At 43.3% G+C, this 24186-nt stretch overlaps 1 protein-coding gene across 1 annotated transcript in view; it reads left to right on the top strand.

The window, feature by feature from the left end:
* EPHA4 (EPH receptor A4) overlaps positions 1-24186 on the top strand; it is a 105450-nt gene that overhangs the window by 25984 nt on the left and 55280 nt on the right. Inside the window, exon 4 of the mRNA XM_058031631.1 lies at positions 14903-15058. Coding sequence (XP_057887614.1) covers positions 14903-15058 — 156 coding nt within the window. The remainder of the gene's footprint in view (positions 1-14902; positions 15059-24186) is intronic.

A 24186-nucleotide genomic window follows, 5' to 3' on the forward strand; every position in this document is an offset into this window, starting at 1 on the left:
ACAAGGCGGGGGACCTCTGAGGCAGCCCTGTGCTCCCCAGTTGCAGAATTTCCTGTGCAATTGGGTTATGAGTCAGCAGCAGCTCTCTGTGAGTGTTCAGGTAACCACTGAGGTGTCTGGATGCTGAGGCTGCTCCTTGACAGCATTTCTGGGAAACCTTTTAATGTCCCAGAGCAGCTGCCATGTCTTTTGGCCTTGGCTTCTTTGGCGCATGCCTGAATAAAGTCACTAAGTGTTTGCAATACCAAGATCCGCTTAATGTTGGAAAAAGTGATTCGTATGGGTCTTACAAAAGATTGCTTATCTCCCATGATGGGTTGGGTACAACTGCAAAAATAGCCCTATGTGTCTCATTCACAAAACCTAAGCAAATGCATTGGAATAAAATATAGCAAAAATCCTCTCTTCCCCCAGTTGGTTGCTGATCTCATGTATTTGGGGCTCTGCCTGGCACAGTGCAGATTTACTGATCCATTAGTGGCTGCTGTTTGGCTGCACCTCCACATAGGAAAATTATGTCTAGAAAATAAACTTGGCACATCAGACACGCCATAACTAAATCATTGCAGCCAGCACATTTCCTCCTGTTCTGCTTAACTGCCTCGAGTTTTGATTATGTACAAATTTAATGGTTTGGTTCTGCTAGAAAATCTGGGGTTTGTTTATTTAAATTTATATTTCTTAATGAATGCATGCAAGAGAAAGCGCTAAGTAATTACAAGTGAGGAACATGGAAAACTGCTATGCTGAGCTGAGCATTAGTTTCTGAAAGTACAGGCTCTCCTTTTTAATAGTCTAATAAAAATTTTGGTAAGCGAGTGACGAAGTGCTTGCAAATTCAAGCTGATGGTGGTCCCTGGAGGACTCCTTGCTGGAACAACCTAACAAATCTTCTGGGAACTAGGTTTTGCTGGTTAAAAGCAGAGTACAAGTAACCCTTCTGTGGGGTGGGCACAGGGGAAAAGCTCTGGTGGCCATAGGTGGATGCTGGGGCTACTCTAGAGGATTATCCATCTGTAGTTCTGAGGTTCCTCTCTGTGTGAAACTCAACAGTCAGAGGAACACCAGGAAGACAATGAAATTTCTTGAATACCTTCAATGAAAAGGTATTTCTACTTTGGGAAGACCCTACTGGTAGTTGGCAGAGGCAGAGTGAAAAAGGGGGAAAAAATCCATTTCTGCTTCAGGTCTTCTGTCTTGGCTGAGGGTGGGAGTGGAGGTTACTCTGTGTGACTTTGGGATCTCTTGAAAAGTGAGAAATGTATGCTGGAAACAGATTGTTCTGCATACCCAATCAAATTTGTTTAACTTCTGTAAGATCATCATGTCAAGAGCATTTTAAAACCTCGCTCTCCTAAGCTATCTTATATAAAATTCGGATGTTGGTGATAGCATTTTGTTAATTGTTGAGGCAAAATTAAGCCTTGATATGGTTTAGTGAGAGCAGATAAGGTGGTGCTCATAAGAGCTGATAGCTTATCATAGCAGGAAGAGCACAGGGTGATCAGGGCGGGCGTGAGCCACACGCCAGCATTGCCACCACTTCTCCTGGCTGCAATAAATTCTTGTGGCCTGGACTCAAGTCAGTGGTGCTTTTGGCCATTTCTAAATAGCTCCATGGTTACCATAATTAATTTCTTTATTATCTTGCATTAATTTAAGTATTGTGTAGATATTTGAATATATGACTATCGTGTCAACCATGGGGGCCTCCAAGCCGAAATGGAATGTTATTGTTGAGTTTATTTGCCAGTAGTTTTGTTGGGGACAGATGCTTTTCCAGATTAAGAAGCAGAACTGTGTTTGTTTTGTCACTTTCTCCTAATTAGCAGCTGTATGACATCCAGCAGGAATTCAAAGGGAAACTTTCCTTCTTGTGTGTCACCATTGCTGGAGTGAAGGCTCTGTGGGCTGGGCTGTGTCCTGACCTGGATCCCAGCCTGGGGACTGTGTGTGCCCTCTGGGTACCTGCTCTGGTGACCAGAGCTGCAGGAGGCTTGGGGCTACCTGACAAAGCCCCACTAGGAATGGGGTTGGCATCCTGGGATCCGTATGGAGAGAGGGAAGAAAACCCCTCGGGAGCACTAGCTGACATTAGCCAGTCACCTGGGAAGTCTTCATTTGCTTTAGCAGTTGGCTCAGCTGTGGGCTCATTCCTCATGCTGGAGCTGGTCTCTAAACTGTGTTATCCTGCCGTGGTTTGTGCCTCCTGCAGTGCCCACGGTGTGAGTTCCATTCCCACAGGAGCAACAGGCTCCTCCACCGTGCAGGCTTTCAGCCACGGTGGCTTTGCTCTGGTACAGGTGGATTCACACTCCAGATGCTTCCCCTGGAGCAAGTCAGAGGGCCCTGCCATCCTCTTGTAATTCATCATTTCTGCTGCTCACTGGTGTGTCTGCTGAGGGCCTCCCTGGAGCTGCCTGGCAATTGCTAAGCTGGGACAGGAGAGACCTATCACAGCTATTTTTGGTCATGCCTGGCATTGGCTTTGTTCCCTCAGGACTTTATTTAATTTACCTTCTCATCAAAAGGGAGACTTTCTGCAGGACCCTTGAAGAGTTCTTAAAGCATTCATTAAATGTCTGCCTCCATAAAAACCCCTACTTTAAAGTTTTACCAGGTGATATGTCCATTGCAAAACTGGGCCAAATCCTGTACTCCTGGAGCAGCAGCTGTGCTGTAAATCTCTGGGTTGCCTGGACCTGGAAGATGGATGGGCAGAACTCTTATTTAAAGATGCCATGCATCTTATGAATTCAGGATAGTAGGTGATTTAAAAACTGAGTCCAGCTCAAATTCTGAGTCTTCTTGTCCAGAACCCCCAGCAGGCACTCATAAAACTGGTCTCTCTTTGGCTGTTCTTTTTCTGAACCTTGCTGGGGCTGTGACCGCAGGTCCTCCAAACCAGCCTCAGTACATCAAGTGCCTTCCCCTCAGTCTGCAGGGATGTGTGAGGATGAAAAGAGGCACTCTGTGCAGCCGTGGAGGAGACATCTGCTCTGTGCTGGTGAACCAGAGTGGTGGAAAGCATTCTGAATGCACCTGAATGGGGTCAGCAGTGAGAGCTGCTCTCCTTCTCTTTCTGGGTTGGTGCAGTGCCACTCCTGGGCATGTCCTTCAGAATGTCATTATACACAACTTCACAGGGGTTCTCCTGTGCTGGTGTTTCTGTTGGTGACCTAACAGACTCTGCTTCAGAGCTATTTTCTCCTGAGGTAATTCCCTGTCTTGCTTTTATTTATTGGTGATAAAAGACTATCACAGATAAATAGGCATGTTCTCACTTGACTCGATAACTTACACGGCATTGCTGAAGGTGATTTACAATTTATACATGGAAAGGATTTGCTGATCTCATTAATAACTTTCCAAACATCTAGATAAACACGCTATTGCTCTGAATCAAATGAGCATAAAACAGCCAAGGTATTCACCTGCAAGGGCTTCTGGCACTCTGCTCTTTCCCAGACAACAGAAGTTTGACAAAAGAATGTGGGAACTGCCAAAACGCGTTTCTCCTCACAGCCACCCAATCACCCTAAGGTGGGAGATTTCAGCTATTCTTGCTAAATTATTCTTCTCTGTTGGAAGGCTTGTTGACAGGAGAAGATTCCCAGCTCTTTGATTTTTAAATCAGGGCTGTATTTCACATCTCTGAGACTGCGGCCCGTGCAGGCATTTTGCTGCATCCTCTTGAATGTCCCACCAAAGCCTGAGATGCAAAAGAGCAGCTGAACAATCTCTACAAGCTTCCTCCATCAGGGCTGTAAAAGGAGAGCTGAGACAGCCCTGGGTATTCCCTGCTGAGTAAGGCTGTTGCCATGATTTGTTTCATCAGAAATAATCACCTCCTCTTGTTTTATGGGCATCTTGTTATCTGCAGATCTCCAAGTGCTCTATTGCTTAATTAAACCTCACAACAGCTTTTAGGTGTATGTATTGTGAATCTTATTGCCATTGCCTGAGTGGATAAACTGAGGCAGGTATATTGAAGCATACAATTTGGGTGTCTGTGTGGTTACCCTTTTCAATTTAGGGGGCCCAAAGGAGCAGCCCTGCTTCCTCTGCTCCCTGCTTCTTTCATGCCATCAACTCCTGTGGGAGAGTTATCCATAAAAAAGCAATCTCCCATGATCTGTAGGAAGTCAAGCTGGAAGTTAGTGAGCAGAAGGTGAGGCCAGACCCACTGGGAGGAAAAGGAATGATTTTTCCTCTCTAAGACAGTGTTGTGTCCATGAATGCCAGAGGCAGGCCGGGCAAGCTGTTCTCAGCCTCTGGCAGAGCCAGGAATTACAGCTGTCTTGGTCTCCATGTAGCTGTGAGGTTGCCCCTCATTGAGAAGCTTCAGGCTGTGAGGGAGAAGTGTGGGTGAATAGCTTCCAGATGGCTCCTGGCATGTTTGGGGGTTTGTAGGTTTGCCCCGTGAGGGGCAAATCTCCTGTCCTGGAGATACTCAGGAGTGGTCTGGACACAATCCTGAGTAATGTGCTCTGCAGAGCCCTGCTTGAGCAGAGAGGTTGGAGTGGAGAACATCCAGTGGTCCCTTCCAACCTTACCCATTCTGTGAAACTTCAGCTTGATTTTCACATCTAGGAGAGGGTTGGGGTGAAAAAAGGCATCTAGGGAAATCCTGGGTGGTTTGAGTCTTCTTCCTCTTTCAGCGAGTGCCACATTTAAGCGAGGGTGCAGCTTCATGTGCCTCAAGTCCAACACTTCTGAAAAGGTGGGATCTGTGTAGAACAGAGAAACATGCAGCTTGAGCAGATTTAGGGAGAAAAGGACAAACAATTGGGCTGCTGTTTTCCTCTTGCTGAAGTTGAGCTTTGTGCTACATTTTGCATTGGTAATGAACTAAAAGTGCTCATGTGCTCCAAACAGCAAAGGGCAAAGAAGAGAGAAGCAACTCATCAATGTATGACCCTCTCTAAAGTGTCGTGGGTAATCAAGTGTGAAGTACTTAATGGATCATGATTTGCATGCCACTATTTTGATTGATGTACTACTTAGTAGAGGTTTGATAGTTTTTTACAGTGGTATTGATGGGAGTCTCTCAGAAGCAAAGGTATTTAAAAGATGTGTAGATGTGGCACCTAGGGACATGGCTTGGTGGTGGACTTGGCAGTGAGGAGTTAGCAGTTGGACTCGGTTCTTTCCCTAACTAAATGACTCTGTAAGCACCTTGTCTATTTTCTTTAGTGCTGGGGAGAGCCAAAGCAGTGGTTTTTTGAAGTCATTGTGTTCCCAGCATCTTTGTTAAACAGTCAAAAATAGTGCAGAGTTGTTATCTTGCATAGACCCTGATCTCACCAGAACTGTCTATATTTAGGCATCTTCCAAAACCTTTGTGTCAAGCAATTCTCTGGGGAGACCAAAATAGCTTTTTTTTTTTTTGTTTATATATAATGCTGTACAGCCATCTATAGAGGATGTGATGATTAAACCATATTAAGACATCTTGCTATAGCTCTGGAGATAGGAAGTTTAATTGTGTTCCAGGCTGCTCACAGTTAAAGCCAGAATAAAAAAAGCCCAGAAAAACACTGTAGTTTTTAGTTTGCTGCCATCACACTCATGATACAAGTTCAAACAGTAGCAGAAAACATTGCAGCTATGCTGAGTTCTGCTGCAGAGTGAAATTCCACTTGCACAAAAGAAACAGCATTAAGGGATTGAAGGCCAGCATCAATCCTCAAATTCTTCACAATAGACAATTTGTCAAGGGGTATTAATGTAATAATTATTTCAGCCAATTTGCAATGTCTCAATAGCCTGCATAAAATACAAGCACCTTTAAAATAACGGGGAATAACGTCTTAGGTGCTCTATAATACATTACAAGTACAATCTTTGCAAAGTCCAGGACCCTGAGCTGATGCTTGTGTTAGGAGCAAACAGATATTTTAAACAGGAATGTCAGAGCTCTGTGGTGGGCCTTTCTGTCTTAAAGTGCTCAAGCTGATGCTGTGCTCTATCACAGACTTATCTAACTTTGGAGGTTTAATTGCCTTTCTACAGAGCTGTTAAGATTTAGGAGATGAGAGATAATCCCAGGCTGGCTGGACAGTGCTTTTGAGATACAGATCTCTGTTCTCATCAGTGCTTTTACACCACTGGGGAGAGAAGCTTGCAAGCAGGTCTCCTGACAAGAGGATTAGGGCTTGTTAATGTAGAGATTCAGGCCAATTAATCAGCTTTCACTGGAGTATATCATAAAACTTCAGTAGGGATTTTTTTCCTCCCTGTAAAATGTAGTTACTAAAGAACATAAATCGCGTTTTTCTGTTTTGGGTTTTTTATAAAAAAAGCCCCACCTTATTATCTTAGGTTTGCTTGAAAATCTGTCAGTTTTGTGATTCTCCTCGTGCTTCTTCTGTTCAAGAGAATCCATCAACTTGTTTTTCTAATTGAGTAATTATTTGAAACTGATTAGTTGACTCATCCCTTAAATCTTACAGCTTGTAGAAAGGTGATTAAACTTCCAAAGTTAGATGAAGTCTGTGATAGAGCAGAGTGACAGCCTGAGCTCTCTGAGGAGCAGAACATCGAACCCTTGGCTCAGAGCAGTGTTTTAGAGATGCCCTTAGCACTTGGGTCAGTGCTGGTGCTCTCTGCTCCCCAAAAGGACACGGCTGCTCCTGAGCAGAGGCGCTCTGTCCTACCAGGGCATCTGTTCAGTGTTCAAACACTTTGTACAAGTAAACATGCAAACAGTGCCCTGCCAAGTCCCCAGTTCAGCAGCACGTTCCTCTTCCTTAAAGCGCTGAAATGTGGGGCTGTGTGTGCTTTCAGTGCTCTGCTGCCTGCAAGGAGGGGACAGGTCCCAGTGCCACTGTGCAGGCACAGCGTGTCCCCAGTGCTTCCTGCTGGTGGCCGTCGGCCGCTTCGCTTGCGCTGCCAGTGCTGGCAAATATCTTCCTGTAGAGAGCAGAGCAGGTTGGGATTTTCACTTCTCCTGCAAAGTGCTGACTTCTCACTGGGAAAGGCTTTTTATTTTTTTTTTTTTTTCAGTTATTTTCAGTCACAATTTTTTTTCACCTAGTCCTTGAATTTTTAGCTTTCTATTTTTATTTCAGACAAAAGCCCAATGCAGCAAGTGTTCTGTCCAGGGGCTGATTTTCCTTGGTGAGCTTTTCCAGCTGTTCCCCCCTCTGGAGCAGGGCTGGGAGCTTTGTGTGCTGGTGGAGTTGACAGAGCTGACGTGAGATCAGGGTGCTGTCAAAGACCAGGAGTGAGCATGATGTGAGAAATGTCAAGCTTATCCCCATCTACTCCCCCAGCTACCACAGCTGTAGCAGAGAAAAGGGTTGCACAGATAAGCTATTATTATTAATACATAGAAACGTGAGATTTTCAAATTCCTATATTTTTAAGAAGAGGTTTTTTTAGCAGTTATGACCTATCAGCTACGTAGCAAAGTTCAAAATAATTCTTAATTTTTAAGAATTAAAGCTAATTTTTCATTTTTAACTTTTCTGTGTACGTACCTATTAAACTTAATATATGAATTGCACATGTATTTAATTTTTTGGTTTATGATTTTGACTATCTAGTTTCTTTAGAAAAAGGGGACCGATGAAAGATTTAAGTGATCTGACTGATGGACAAATTTAAGCTTTTCAATTGATTGCATTATCAGCGTAATTATATTTCTTTTGCATGAGGTGCAAGTTGATTTGCAATATTTCTGTAGAAGACAAGCGGTATGTTTCTCTGTGTGAAACACAGGAGAAGTGATGCTGCTTAGGAGTGGCACTCCAAACCCACAAGCCCTGTCCCTTCAGAGAGGATTGTGCAGTGCCCAAGTGCATGGCAAAAACATCTGGCAATTGGCTCTGAAAGCTGTGCAAAGAAAATGATGCCCAGGTGAACAGGACCTCCTTGGCCGGGATTAATAGGCCATTCTGGTTCTTGTGTCATACACCTAGGAGTTTTGTTAGTGCCTGTAGCTCTCTCTCTTGAACAGATTGCTGTGTCAGATGCCCAGTCCTGTTGTGCTTGTGCCCTTTCCTCAGCTGGAGACTTCATTTTTTGTGGTTTGTTTCCCTGGATTTCATGTATATTAAAAAAAAATAAATTAAAGTTCTGCAATTCAGGTCAGAAGATTTTGGCTTGTTCAGGAATTTTATCAGGAGGGCAGTGAAGAAGCCCACATGGGTGGTGGGTTTTAAAGGACATGCTGCTGCAAGCACAGGCACAGCAGCTGCAGAAGGCCGAGGTGGATGGGCAGGGAGCCCTTGGCACAGCTCAGACACACAGGAGAAGCACCCAGGAGGATTCTGGAGTCCAGCCATTGCCTGAGGATGCAGAGGAGGTGTTGGGAAAGCCAAAGTCAGGCTGGAGTTTGTCTGGTGCGGGATACGAAGGACGCCCAGAACACCTGCTCCTGTGGGCACAATAAGGAAGGCTGAGGAAAACACGGTCCCAGGGCTCAGTGGGGAGGAGATCTAGTGACCAAGGACATGGCAGAGGTATTGAATGCCTTTTTGCCTTGGCTTTCACTGGCAGTGTTGGCCCTGCAGGTCCACCAGAGGCTGTCAAAGTGAAGTGTTACAGGAGAGGACTGAGCACAGGGGAATTTAAGTGAAGTGGAGCTAGTGGGATGTGCCTGATGGTGCAGCAGGGTTTGGCTGAGGGCAGTGCACTGCCATTCCCTGCTGTCTTTGACAGGCTGTGGCAATGGAATGGGCACCTTGCAGTGAGTGCCTCATCCCTTTCACTCCTGAGGGTTCAGTAAGAGACCTTGGATGGCGATGGTGGCTTGTTTCCACACCAAAGATCACTCCAGCTCCTCACTTCTTAAACTGAAGTAGGCAACTGACTTTCTAATCTCCCATGAGCCAAATAAAAATCTGGCCACCTGTCAGTGAGGTCTCTCCATGGGTGCACAATCAGGCAAGGCACTCTTAGATCTGCCAAAAGTGTTTAAGTTCTGTTGTGACTGGCATCATGGGATCAGTACCCTGCCTTAAATCAGCAAGCCACAGCACCAGCAACAGACCTGTAGCTAAGGAAAAAATAACCAAAGAGATTTATTTTTTTGTTAATGATTGTTCAGATTGGGTGTGTGAAAAGCTCCTCCACTTGATTTATGCTGCAGCTTTGCAAAGGAGGTGTGAGTGCTTAACCTGCTTAGGGTATCTGCATGCACAGGTCCAGTGGCTTGGACACTCAGAGTTTGGATTTCAAATCATACTACATTAATGTTCGAAGGTCCCTTTATTTCTGTTTTGAACTTCCTGAGTTTTTTACCCAATCATGGAGTAAAAGTACTCTGCAGTCAAACAGTCTAGACTCTTCCCCAGTGGGATTTTTGTGTTTCCTTGTGCCACTCATGCATTGAAAATACATGCTTAGTGTGTAGAAATACTGGTTTTCTCATCAGAGATACCAGCTAAAGATGGGGAGCTCCTTTTTATGTGTAGCAATAGTACAGTCATTATTAACAGGAGGCAAAGATCTTCCAGTGTGAACATCAAAGGAATCTGACGTTATTTGGAAAGAGCATTTGGTATATCACATCACATTCTACAACTTGACTTTTAAGAAATGCTCAAGAGAAAGCTTTTTTTTTTTTTTTTCCTCCTGCTTGGCTTCTAAGGATCTTTATTTATCACCCTCAGGGGCATTACAGTGAGTAATTAGATTGGACCAGGAGAATGACTTAATTTTACAAGAAACTCATTAATTCATCCTATTTTAAATCTTCTCATTTCACCCCAAACCCAATTATGCTTGTAGTGGCAATGATCTGGAAAGGCATTGTCTCGTAGGTATCAGGGGCCCACTGGGACCGCTGGGGTATTCATGTCGGGGAGACAAGGGTGACTCCCTTTCTTTGACTTTTAGGTCAAAAGACCTGGTTGCTGGGACAGCTTGACAATTAGAAAACCCTGATGAGCATTTGGAAGAAAAACAGCTGTACAATAACAGAGGGGTTCATGGTGCGGGGCAGAAAGCTCATCAAAAGAGACTATCCAAACAATTGAGTTCTATAATTAACACACAAAAATCTGTTCAGAAATGGTAATAACAGTAAAAGTAGGCTTAGAAGATGCTGCCTTCTTATGTGGCAGATGTAGTTTTGTTACAATGAGAGAGAGAAAATCCATCCTCTTAAAGCCTAAGAACAACATTCAAGGGGAAAAGTAAAAGTAACTTTTTGTTCCTGAGGGTGCAGTTAAAACGTGAGCTCAAAATATTTCCAGGGAGAAGAGCTGTAGGAAAAGTAACCAGTGATGAAACACATCAAATGTGCTATCAAAGTATTTTTTCAAGTCTTTAAACACAAATTTCTTTTCTCACTGAAATGTATAAACGTGACATTGAAATATGTTTTATTAAATTATATGCCTTGTCCTTCATTTCACCAAGAGTACTATTTTGGAACCTTTCTTTAAAGTTGGCTACAATCATTGACTTAAAAGTAGTTTTCTCTCCCCTGTTGTGCGCAGAGAGAGATTTGATTCAACATTGCTTCTCAAGGAATTTTGAAGTTTTCTTGGGTATGTAGCTAACATATTTTTCTGCGTCAAGAAAGGGAACTGGAATGCATAGCTTCTGACAACTGAGCTGATTGCACAGGTTTTAGCAGCATTGTTTGCCTGCCTGTGATAATAAATGTTCTTGGGCGTACAGAGGGCTCCTTTTGGGCAGGAGGGTGCAGCAGCAGGAGCACGGTTTGGTTGTGGCCCTTTCCTTGTGTGGAGGGCTCAGCCTTTGGCACAGGGACCTCATGGCCATGGCTCTGCAGCCAGCGCTGCTGGCCTGTGCCGGACTGCGTCCCACAGGATGAGCACTTCACAACATCTCTGTCACATTTGCTTCTAACTTCAGTTTATTGACTTAACTAGATTTGCTTGAATAAAGCCACATTTCTGTGCTTGTTTTCCCCTCTAGTCACTTTATTAGGTCCTAATCAGAAATCAGTATTTTCTTGGTTGCAATCCTCTTCAGCAGAGGCGGAGGCTTCAAGCAGGGTTTCTGATTTCTGCTCCCTTGGTCCCTGGTGTCCAGGGCTGTGCCAGAGCTCCTGCCCAGCAGCTTTCAGCTCAGGGCTGGCCCCCTTGGGCATTCCCCATCCCGTCACTGCTCAGATCCCAGCCAGGCCCAGGGGTGTCTCCCATCCCTGCCTCCAGCACTGCCAGAGCCTCTGCCTGGAGCTCCCTGAGATGCTTTTAGGATGTGCACTGCATTTTTAATGGTTTAGGAATTTGTCAGCAAAGAGGTTGGGATTATTTCTTTATCCAACCCTTTATGAACATTACACTATTTTAATTTTTTTTTAAAGGACTGTTAGGTGTGCCAAGCCTTTTCCTAACTCGGAAGGAATTACTGCCATTTCCACAAGGATAAAGGAACAATTTAAGAGCAAGCACTGTGGAATATTTTTTTTAAACAACTCTAGATTTGAAAGAATAATTTTCTTCAATATTTGCCCTGCCCCCAATAAAAAACCCCAACAATATAGCTTATTTAAAAATAGTTAAAACCAATTTAATGCAAGTATTTTGTTGTAGCAGTGTTTAAAAAGAATGTGATTAGAGCCCCATCCACTATGAGATGAGATTTTAAATTCTGAAATTGTTGCCTGAAATTTTCTAGTCAAAAATTGAGCATTTGGAGAAACCAAGCAAGCAGACTTTGCAGCCCACACACGTATTCTTTCTCTTTTTTTGAGGAATCTTTAAGTCTGAAAGTCAGGTTTTAATGTGAAAACAGAGTTGGAAAAACAGCTTGAGAAAATTTACAGCTAGATTTGACTGAAGTTCCATAATTCTTCAGAGCAATTTTTGAAGTTTTGACATGCATCACTCTGATATATTTGGAAAAAAGAAGGGAAAAGGCATGTAATAATGACCAGCAATGTTTGCCAGATCTTGTCTTGCTTTAAGAGAAATAGAAATCAAATAGATGTTAGTATTATAACTCAAAGACATCAGTGTGATTATTTCAAGCTGATGTCCATTTAAATTAATGTGATTTGTTCTGAGGAAAAACTGTGAAGTGAAAATATTTTTGTTTGAGAATTTCCCTTGAATGTGCTGCAGCTGATTGTAACCGTGTTACACTTGGGGGCGACCTGAATGTGAGAAAAATTTTTTTTCTCCTTCAAAATACAAAAAGAAACCTCACAGAAAGAACTAATTAAGGCAAAGCTAAGAAATTGAACTCAAAGTTTGCATTGCACATGTGAACTAATCTTTTTACAAAGGCATCTTTCGAAAACTGTGTAAGAACCCCATTCATGCTGGGTCTCACCCAGCAAATCCTTCCTAGAAAAGCAGCTGCGTGAAGATTTGTCATGAGCAAGCAATAAAGACTTCCAGGGAATGAGTTCTGTACAGGCTTCTTGTTTGCCTACTAAATCATTACCCTTCAAAAAAAAGTCCATCTGTAGTTGTAAGAGGTGTGTCAGCAGCACTTCATGCTAAGAACAGCTTTTACAGGATTAGGTTGGAGTTTTTAAGTGGCGCTGCCATGGAGCTCTTGGGGGCAAAGAACTCCTGGTTTAATGCAGCACATGCTCTAATGCCCTTTTATGTCTGTTGTGAAATGTGGTGAATCTCTGAGCACACTAAAATGAAGAAAACTGTCTTCAGGAGTAGTTGATTTTTTGAAGCAAAATGGCTGTGTGTGCTTCAGGAGCAGCCAGTGTGTTTGGAGAGCTTTCTTCAGGTCTTGAAATATTAATGATCTTGGCTTAATATAGTAGAAAACAAAATACAGTGCATGAAACGAGGGGGAAAAAATCCTTGAGTTACAGAGTGTTGACCTTGCAGTACCCAGTGAATACATCTATTCCCTTTTGGACCATGGAGTATGAAAAGATAGGGAGGAATGGTCACAAAAATCTTTACCTGTGATATTTTCTTGTCTTTCTAGAAGCATGTTATAGCCCAAATAGGATTTTCAGCCTTGAGCTAAATTGTTGAAGTTGAGTTGTTGAAGTATTTTAATACCCCAAATATGCTAAAGATAGCTCACTGTTTAATTATTTCTGTGGTTTGTGATGTTCATATTAAGAGTAATATTAGTTTACATGTTTAGTATTACAACTGTGAATGATAGAAACAATTTTGTGGATAAAGGCTGTCAACTTGGTTTCCTCTTGTATTCTGTTTTTCAATGCCTTGTCTTTATATGTGGCAGCAAGATCCTTCCTGTGGGTGTCTCTCCTGGTCATACACAGACTTAGGAATATTTCTCATCTGAGCTGTGACAGTGAAAACCAGGAGTAATATCTAAGACCAGAATCTGCCACTTGATTGCTGCTGTTGTTAAGCCCAGAACACGTAGGGATATAACAACTTGCTCACCAGATAGTGCAAATCATATGTTTAAAAAAAAGAAGGGTTATTTTGTTTGTTTGTTTGCTTTGCTGGACAATTCCCATCTCAGGCAGAATAAACTGTTTTCCAGGAGTTGCCTTTGCATTCTGATGGTGCCTGGCAGAGGTGGTGGGTTTGAATTTGTGTTCAGGGACCAAAACCGTTCCTGACATGGGTCAGGCTGGGTTTAACCCCTGCAGTGCTCCCTGCCAGAGCTGTAGCTGCTGCTTTTAATGGAAACCCCAAGGCTATTTGAAGCATGGCCAAAACACACCTTGCAAGTCGAACCTTATCTAATGCCACGATGCATGTGAGCTCTGTAAATCCCAGTCACTTGGGCAATGTGTTTTCCCAGGCTCCTCTGGTCCTGTGGCAGCCCCAGCAAGTGTCACCAGGCTGATCCCCCAGCGCTCTCACACACGGCATGTGGCACATCGTAAAGTCAGGACTTGTTAAGGACATTTCATAAATGGCTTTGGCTAATAAGAATGAAGTAACTTGCTCTTTTAGAAACGTGTTACTAATATCCCTCTATATTTCCCACTGGAGGGCTTCATAAGAGAAGCAGGGAAAGAGTGAGGGGGACTAAGGAAAGGTTGAAACAGCAAGAGTGAGCCCTGGCTGTGAGCAGGCTTATGCCCTCCCAACAGGAGCCTGTGTGTAGCAGGGGAACTCTAAAGGTAGTGTAGGTGATAAATGACAAGATGTGGGAGTGAGTCACACAGTAAATACTGGGAACAGCCTTTCCTTTTTACTGGTTTGGGTGCCTGGGAATTTTCTCTCTTCTCTGCAGTGCTAAAAGCCAGTGGTGGTGATGGTGGGCTTTTTTCTCTAGCCAAGGGAGACATTTCTAGGATGACATACCTGTTAGCCACCATGAAAATGTGTTATTAATGATGCTCATGAGTTTTTTCCAAGTGATGTAAAAGTAGCTTTTATGAAGCTGAAGTCACCCAAAGCTTGCCAGCTGCACGTGGGCCCGGGTGGCATTGGTGCAGCTACTGCTGTGCCCCAGCTTTGAGCAGGGGAGAGCATTGCTGCTCTCCTCCCTTGATGAGAAAGAGCCAAATGAATTCTGCCTTGCCAGGAGGGAGATGTGCCATTTCCGGGCATGTTGGGTTCCTGTCCCACTCCCTCTTAAAAATTGGCAGTGTCTGACTGTCAGCTGCCATTCCTTAAGTGGTCATAGAATAAACCAATTGCACCCCTTTTGTCATGCTCTGTGTGTGTGGGGTGCAGGTGGACATGGGTTAAGCCACATGCAACTCCACAGTAAGCACAAAGAGGCAGCTGATTTTCTGCCAGTGTCAACAGAAGAGTATAATTTTATTTTTTTTTTTTGCCATCTCTAAGCCAGCTTTTAAAATGGCTCCTTGTTGGAATTAGAAATCAGTATCCCCTGACGTAGGACTACTCATTAAGAGTGTGATGATTGTTAATTCTTCACCTGGGGCTAAGAGGACATCATTAGATCTCTTTGAAACGTCTCCTGCCTTGATTTTGAATGAGTAAGCTAGCAATTTATGATCACAGCCCGGGCCAGTAACACTCTCCCTTCCTGTTCCTCCATCCAGCTTGCAAAATCGGATACTACAAGGCTCTCTCGACAGACGCTGCCTGTGCCAAGTGCCCTCCCCACAGCTACTCCATCTGGGAAGGCTCCACGTCCTGCACCTGCGATCGCGGCTTCTTCCGAGCCGAAAGCGACGCTGCCTCCATGCCCTGCACCCGTGAGTTGGTCTTTGAGCAATCTCCTGCCCCTTTTATCACCTCTTCTCTGTGCCTCTAAAACGTGCTCTGCTTCTGACAGCAGCATTCAGTAGCTCTCATGACCCTTTGCTGATGCACTTTGCATTTTGGGTCACACTTCTGAGTGACAGTGTTAGTTCTCAGCCTCAGTTCCTAATGGTGGCATGGCTGTGCTGACCCTTGTATAAATAAATCAGAAGACACAGTTAGAAAAGAGGGACTTGCACACCTTAGTAACACAGGTAGAAATAAAATACAGGCCTCAGTTCCAGTCTGAGCACCTGGCCAGTAATGCACATCACCTTTCATATCTTTAACTATGAATATTTGTAAAAATTGTGAAAGCTTTCCTTGTAATTGTATGACCTCAGGTAAACAGGTAATATTTATAATCTCATTATATTTCTAATTTGCTGGAAATATAGCTGGTGACCCTTAGGAACCCAAGTGTTCATCTGAAAGGGTGGTAATAATAAATCTTAAACTTTAATGAAACTCCCAAAGCATGGTTTATTTTTTCCTGTGTAGGTAAATAAATCATGTGCAGCAAATGGAATTTGCTTTAGTTCCACCAAAATACCTTCATCAGGGAAAAGGAGAGAAGCATTGAGCACAGTCAGGGTTGCTAGATAAACTCCTTGTCCTATGTGTTGGTTAATCGCTCGTGCCGTTGAAGACCTGGGATTCCAGGCGTGTTCTGGTGTTAAATTGTGATCCTCTTGTTCCTTGGTTTTCACTTTCTTAGGAGCAGAGCAGTTTGAAACAATAAGTGAAAGGGCTGTATTTTACCAGGGGGATATCCATGTGTGGCATTCTCTGAAAACTATTGGAAGTGTTTCCAGATTTTTGGAGTTCAGCTGTATATTTATGTAGAGAGAGAGTGTGTGTGTGTGTGAGTGAGGAAAGGCGAAGATATTTCTTTTGTAACATTTTAATATATTGAGAATTAATTTTGTGAGAGATGACTCACATTTATTTAAACCTTAATTTCTCCCTTACAAGGCAGAAACAGAGTACGTCCATAACTAAGTTAGCACTCATCCCTTCCCCACACTCCCTTGATTCCAGCTGTTCTCCAGTGATTTCGTTCTTTTCAGCAGTGAGTTCTGCTGGGTGGTGGTTGAGGAGGCCAGGCCATAGCCAAGAGCAGCTGCTTTTGCTTATAGGAAGCAGAGTGGTGCACGTATCCCTTGCCAAGTATTGACTGGGAATGGAGTCTAACTGTATTGTGAAACCTTGTCTAAATGGGCAAGAACATGCTTTCTATAATATAATTTACACTACTAGATCTAAAACGTGACCAGTTTGATAGAGAAAATGTCTTTCTGCAACAACAAAACTATTGTGTGAAATGTACACTCTGAATAACATTATACCAACAAAAGTTTTTCAAAGCCCTGGTCCCTGTGAATGATATCTTGACCAAATTGAAATCAAATTAGTAATCAACTGGTTGAATTTAAATAGGCAAGTGAAGTTAGGGAAGTATGAGGAGAGAGCAAAACATTTCCAGATGGGGAAATCGTAAGCAAATGATCTGTATGTTTGCTGGTGTTATTGCAAAATGTACCCCTGCAAGCTCAGCCCTTTTTTGTCAAGTCTTGGGCCTGCTGCAGCCACTCCTCCCCATTCCTGTCTTGGCAGGTCAGACAAAGCTGAAGTTCCTGATCTTGGTGTTTTACCCCAAAAATATAGAGAGGAAAGGAGAAAAGGCAAAGGCTGTGGTGGTGCTGGCCCCAGTCTTCATCTCTGCAGCAGCCTGGGAGGGCTCTGCAGGCAGAGGCAAGCCAACACCACAATCCTATGGACAGCTGCCCTTGGAAAACAGGCCTGTCTCTGGAGGTCCTGGTTCATAGCTTTGCATTCTCCTGTAGCTGAAGAGCTTGTTTTTCTGTGGTCCAAGGTGAAGGATGCCCCAGGAGCTGTTTCTGAGCTGGCCTGGGGGCAGCTGTGCCCCCCAGCCCTGCTGTGCCCCTCTCTGAGCCCTGCCTTAGCTGTGCTGGGAGGGGCCTGCTGTGCAGGGCTCTGGGGGCTCTTCCCTTGCCATGCTGCCCCTCTGAGTGGCTTCTGCCCATGTATCCCAGGCATGGGACAGCATTCAGAGCTGCCAAAGGAAGACCCTTCAGAAGAAGGTCCCCATTTGTCTGACTTTCCTGACAAGACGTGTAGACAGAAGGGAGCATAAACATCAAAGGCGCTTTCAGGTGGATTCAGACTGTAATCAGTTCTTACCAGTTGGTTAAACCAGGTGACAAACCCAATTCCCTTGTGCTGACAGCCATAATAATCAGGCACCTTCTTTGTTCATTATGCTCTCTTTAACTCTGGTATTCTCATTCAGGCCTGCATTTAGTAATCGCTCAGTGTGACGGCACACTAATGAAGAAATAAAACAGTATCTGAGATCCATTCTTCTAGCAAAAAGATAGACTCTGCTCCACTGGCTTGTAAAATCAGGTTTCTGTTCACTTGGAGAACTATTAGACCAGGTGAATAAAAGTAACATTGGATAATTTGGAAAGAACACCTGGAATGGACTGTGGATTGATCCCTTCTTTATTATTCCTAAACACTTTTTAAGATGAAGAACTTCAGCCTTCTTAAGATGTGTTTTTGTAAAGCTTTGACCCTTGGCTATTGATTTCCTTTAGTAGTAAACTGGCTGGCCTTGTCATTTATCTTGCCTTCTAGGTTGGGGGAGGAAGGCTGTTAGGAGTTTCCATTAGCCTGATTGTGCTAGTGGATGAAAGGGAATTAGAGAATTTCCCTTCCTTTTCCTTTCTTGCAATTCCCATGATAAGTAACAAAAGCAGTAGCTACTTCCTGGTGTGCTGGCCAGGAGAGGTGCTCCAGAGTTTTACCCTTCCATCTCTCTGCTCTCTGACATTGCTGTCCCTTGCTGAGCTGTAAAACTGTCTAACCTCAGGTAAGACAGGCATCAGGCTCCTAAACAAGTTACTCAAACTCTGGTTTTAGTATTCTGCTCTATTTCAGCTCTGCTAGAGTGAGTAACAATGTCTGGTGTAAAGTTTGTGCAAGTAAGAGCAGAATGTAGCAGTGAGGGTGTAGGGAGAGCAGAGTGGGCTGTGTCAAAGCCAGGCAGAGACCCTGACACACATGTGTTTACTGGTGCACCTTTCCCTTCAGACTTGCTCCTGGGGGTAATCAGCAATGTGTCTGTCAGGGCCGAGGGGCAGAGCCAGCCTGGATCTGCTGCTTTGGCCAAACTTGGCAATTCAGACTCTGAGCTCTGAAGCACTATTGGCCTGTCAGCTGTGTGCTTTGGGCATGGAGATGGGATGATGGACTTGTAGTACACCTGAGCTCAAACCATTGGAAGCACCTTTCCCTTTTGGAAGCAAAAGTAATGTCCAGGCAACTCTACAGGCCTTCATTATATTCCAGTACTTGCAGAGAGGAAGGGTCTTTCATAAGGTTAGTAATGTAATGGAGAATAAATTGCCTCACCCACATATGAATCCGTGAGGCAGGAAAAAAAATCAGTCTCAGTCATGGCCCTTGTCCCTGAATTCCCTGCTCTGTAAGGGAATTGCAGCCTGGTGCAGGCAGGTGCAGTTCCCACCCAAATTAATGGGCGTTGCTCCTGCGTCCCCACCATTAATGAGTTGGGTTCTCTAACTCCTAACAAACAATGCTCACATTATGAGCCAGAATGGGACGGTTTTGTATTGTTTATGTTGTCTGTTCAATTCAAATTATTAATGATTTTTAATTGGGAGCCCTTTACAAAAGAGAGATTACCATCATGGACTGTCCAGCTTGAAATCTGCCTCAGTAAATGACCCTGAATAATTAAGTCAGTTGTGTCACCCAAACAGGGACTGATGGATTGATTGATATTTTTCATGGCCTGAAATATTTCAAAAACGGTTGCATTTAAGACAGTTTATAGTGGAGAAGCTTGGAGATTGTAAGAGCAGATGTAGTGAGATGCAAGAGAAGAGTGCCTGCTTTACAAGGACCTTCAGTCTAGGTTATCAAGAAACTGAATAGCCTGACTTCAAACAGCAAACATCACTTACTTGTCTTTACATTCCCCTCTTCTAATTGAATTTAGTGCACTGCTGTATTTCCTTCAGAAAGTATATTGTTTTTAAATTACCATTTCAGTGCTATTACTCAAGGCTCCTGCTTCTAATGCTTTCTGACAGTTATCAGCATAATGAACCATAATGAAATGATGAGCAATCTACAGTGGAAACTCAATGTGAATTCCACTAGAGCTGTGTGACTGTGTTGTTAAAATTTGAATGCACATTAAAATAACACTGTCCTTATTTGTTTCCAAGGTCAAGGCTTTAAAAAAGGTTTCAAAGGTCTAAACACTTCAATTTTGTTAATGTTGCAGTGTAATATATACCCTTAACTCAATCTTGTGTTACATTTAACATATCTCAGAGATAAATATTTGACCTGCATTTTCAAAAAAGAGTGAATTTACCTACCTAATAACTGTGGCTGCAAATGAGTAATTACGTAGGAGCTGATTATTTGAGCACATGTTTATAATGATTGCTTAAACTATAAACAATATAAATAAGCAAATGTGCTCTTCTTCCTTCAACTGAGCTTGTTCCTTTTTTAAGTTTCCAGTCAGATATGGATTATCACCACTGTGACTGGATACACCACACAGTTGTGCTGGCTACTGCATTTTATGTGGCTTTGCACTGGCTTTGCCACATTTCCATATTTGTGCTGGCACTACTGCAGTCCTCTGCTGTTGGAGCCTGTTCTCTGTAGTATGAGGTATATGCCAGCAGAGCCTGTGATCTTCTTTAAGAATTTAAATTTATGACATAATAACTCTTCCACATCTTTATATATATGTCTGCACCTTCAGTAAATGATTTTGTTCTTAAAACGTCCTGTGATATTGTTCATTATGTAAATAGTACATCAGAATACCTTTTAAGCTGTAGCACAGCAGTTACAAGAGCAGAGGGAACAGTGGGTAGGCTGTAAGGAGAGAATGATTTTTCTTCTCCACGTAGGCTGGGAAAATGGACCATCCATCCCTGCATTGCTGCCAGACTGAGAGAAAGGAATTGTGAGTGATGGGAATCTCAAAGGAGAAAGCTGTCTCCCCTTGTGTGTGGTGATGGGCTGAAGGAATTGAATAAGAAGGGGAGTGGTTATGGCTTGAGAAGAGATGGGAGTAATTTGACAGTGTGTGTTTATAATCAGTAGACTTGAAATCATCACTCCTTTAAATACAGCAACTGTTTATTAGCTGTCTTCTGATTTTCTGGCCAGAGCCTTAAATTAACAGAGACATTTACTCAATTAAATGGGGGCTTTGATTTGGTTAGTCAGGACCTAGTTCTGTAGAGTTGTTGAAGTAAATTAGAGGGCAAACAGCATAAGAAATTCAGCAGTTGGGCCAATTACAGAACAGCTTATTTTTCTGGTTGGATTTCTTTCCTGTCAGACTGTCAGATAACTTTCTGGTTTCCACAGTGGAATTCTTTTTATCTCGAAAGAGTGAGTGAACACAGGTGGCATTGTCTGCAGCACAGTGCATTAGAGTAGATGTGATAACATGGCTTAGCATACGTGACAATGCAAAATGTTCTTATATGGCAGCTCTTGGAAGGGAAGCCTAGAGCCCAAAGGAGTGGTACCTGCGAGCATCAGTTTCCCCACACCTCTGCCAGTGGTAACTGGACCTCTTTGCTTAACTTCTTTAGCCTTTTTAGGAGAGGAGCCATTAGTTGGATTGTTCTCTGGGTTAAAGGAACAAAGTCTATTGTGAAGCTGGTAACTGGGTTACTTCTGGCGAGTAAATAGGAAATCGTACATTCCAGTGAAATGGGCATTTTGTCACTGGCGCTGCTCCAGCATCCCTGGCTTGGCAGGACTCTCACTGAAGTCAAAGGAATCTTGCCCAAGTAAATAAATGAAGAATTGTTTACCAAATCATTTGCCTTATTATAACCCAGTTGTAAAGCTGACTGTGCAGAGAGGAGAGAGGATGGAAATGGAGCAGATTACTGGTATTTTAAGTGACTGCTGCATCTTGCGGCCTATTGGCTTTGGTCTCACCAGTTGTAAAACACATAATCTGTGATGATAAATGGTCAGGAATAGCCAGGCAGGCAAGAAGTGAGGGCTGTCCGAGCTGCCTTTGCTTGTGTGAATTAGCCCACAACAACAGGGGACCTGTCCACAACTGCTGAAAGAAGCAATTAGTGGCAGCAACATACACAACTGTCTGAGGAAAGTGTGGGCTTTATTTGCAAGCTTAAATGTACAGGACCCAGGTATTTACTTTGTGTTAGAACTTTTCTTTCAGATGGTTAGAGATCAACAACAAAGGCATATCTGAAGGGCATCACAGCTCGCATGCTGAAACATCATTGACAGCCCCACTGCTGTACAGGTTCAATAAAGCCTTATGAGATGGAAAGAGGAGGCCAAAGTGCTTCCTTTTGAACACTGCGCTTGGCACGGCTTTGCCAGACATTTTAGTCAGTGAACTTTAAGGTGTTTAAAGACATTGATTATTTAATAATTACTTTCTTTGCATCCTCTCTGCACATAGTAGCGAAATACTCTCTCTTTAATGCTCTCTGAAATACTCTCTATTTCACGCTCATCCCTGTCCCCAGTGAGATGATTCTAGGATCATGATGAAATTAAAGAGCATTGATTAGAGTTGTTAAAGGCCATCCATACAGTACCAGTGGGGTGAGGCCTTGCTGAGAGAGCAGCAGTGTGACCCCATGGGTGAGGCTGGCAACACAACCAGCAGCCTTAGTGAACCCTAGTGCTGCCTCTCTGTGCCTGAGCCAGCCCTTTCAAAGGCACCTGATGTACCTCCAGATATGTTCCAAACATCTATGGAAGCGTTCATTGTGTGGACCCTTTTTTTTTTTTTGTACACCTCTTTATTTGGTCTCTTTATTCTTGCTGTGTTAGACACAAAAGCTGCCTCTCAGATCTTGTACAGCAGATGTGCTAAACTTTTCCCTGCTTCTGACAGAGCATTTCTAGTCAGGTTTTCTTGCCATTAGGCAGTCGGATGCTTGCTCCCAGGTGCCTGCTGCTCCTTTAACTTATCAAAGACTTTGCTGCTCCTCTGTAGTGCAGCCAAGGCCAAGCTGCTGATTCAAAACAGGCCAGTTCATCCTGGGCTCCTTTTAAACCACGGTGTGTCATAGCAACCTTCCCTGTTGTATGAATCTTGTTTATTATGTAGCAAATTAGCTCAAGATTTCTGAATGCCCCGAGTTGCCTTTGAAATCAGGGCAGATGAAGAGGGTCAGCGTCCCTGGAGCAGGCTCATAAGGAGGATCCTTTTGTCAGTCCTGGGCCAAAGCCCATTGAGGCCTGCTGGTCTGCCTGATTGACTTTGATTAGCAAACACCCATGGCTGGCACACAGCTGCATTGAACAGTGGTTTTGCACGGCTTTCACAGTTTTAGGTGAAGCTAGAAAGCTTCAAACTGTAGCAGAATATTGTTTTAATTTTAATACAGTATTTTAAATTTTTTTTTGTTTGTTAAAATAATTTTGAAGCTAAAGTCTGCTTTTTCTGCCTCAAAAAAGAAGTGATATTTTCTTCAAGGAGAGTGCGGGAATGGTTAAAGAAGATTAAAGTCTTTTCTACATGCATGAGGTTTTCTGATGTCTGGTGGGAATTGCCAATGAAGCTTCCTTCTGATTTCACACTGTCAGGCGAACGCAGGCTGAATGCAGTGTGACAACCCACTTGAAAATAATTATCCACTGCCCTGGCTGCAGAGACATCCGTTACCTGCTGCAGAAATGTGCTTTTACACACGTGCCCAAGCAGATGGAGTAAAGTATTTTTTTAATAATTTTCTCCTTCCGAGGCTCAAAAGTTTCATCATGCTAGTTACTTAGTCACATACATACCTTTAGAAAGCATTTCTGTTTTAAAGGAGGTACATTTTAAATGCACTGATCTGGTGACTGACAGGATGCTCCTAACAAAGGCTTGCCTTCTTGAGGGTATATGTTTGAAATATCTCCATTAGCACTTCCATGGAGAGTGTGGGTTTCAGTTTGCATTTTTAATAGATCTCCTCCCACAGCCATATCTTTCAAGGTAATAAATCTTAACTATAACAGAGGCTAGTAGTAAATAGATGTGGTTACAGTCCTAATACTGATAATATCAGTTCAGTCCTTAATGGGTAATGCTGCTGCCAGAATAATTCACTACCACTGTTGATGGCTGAAGACTAAGCTGGCACACAAAAAGGAGCTCCTGAAGGAGCCCTCTGCCAGGCTGTGACAGAAACGTGCAGACAGGCAGCTATTTGTGGCCAAGAGAGCTTTATTTTGGGTGTCACCAGAGTGGGTTTCTTAGAAGTGCCAAATTCACTTTAAAGAAATTAATTGTCAGAAAGAACCCTGTGCTGAAGTGCCTTTTGGTTTGTTTTGTGGTGTTTTTGTTTCTCAACACAAGAAAATAGTATATTAGGGCTACTTGTGTCTGATACAATTGGCCAAACCAAAGCCCTCAACTTTATCTTCAGTCCTGTGACCATGGGACCTCTGAGAAAAGCAAAGAGGAATTTTTTTACTCGTGCCTACCTTTGGTGAATGAAAGTTGTTTGCCCAAAATTTGGAGCTGCTAGTTGTCTAGAGTGGGATTCTGGAGTCCTGTCACCCTGGGCCAGCAGAGAACCAAGCTGCAAGGTCTTTGTTATTTCTTCTCATTTTATGGGGCAACAAGGTCACTCGGGAGCTGTTTTGCTGGGAATCATTTCTTTCTCATCTCCGTTCTCTGTGCTTTAATCCACGCCTCCTAACCATACACTGTTGCTGAACTAAATTAACTGGTTTAGTGAAGACAGTATTCTTGATGTCAAACAAGTCTGTCTGGTCTCCTTGTAGAAAACTGTAATTGAATTTACCGCATACACCCACAGAGACTTTTAGAGAAACACCTTGCTGGGCAGAGCAGTAATAAAAAAGGAAGATGTAAAAACCAGGGATATTAAAACCTCTGTCATAACCATTTAAATGCAGTTCCCCAGCACAGTGCCCTTACAAGTCTACCTTCAGATCCCAGAGTTAGTTTTCAGGGATATTTTTTGGTTGCGTGGATCTGTCG

This window comes from Melospiza georgiana, chromosome 10 (genome assembly GCF_028018845.1).
Source record: "Melospiza georgiana isolate bMelGeo1 chromosome 10, bMelGeo1.pri, whole genome shotgun sequence".
Lineage (NCBI taxonomy): Eukaryota > Metazoa > Chordata > Aves > Passeriformes > Passerellidae > Melospiza > Melospiza georgiana.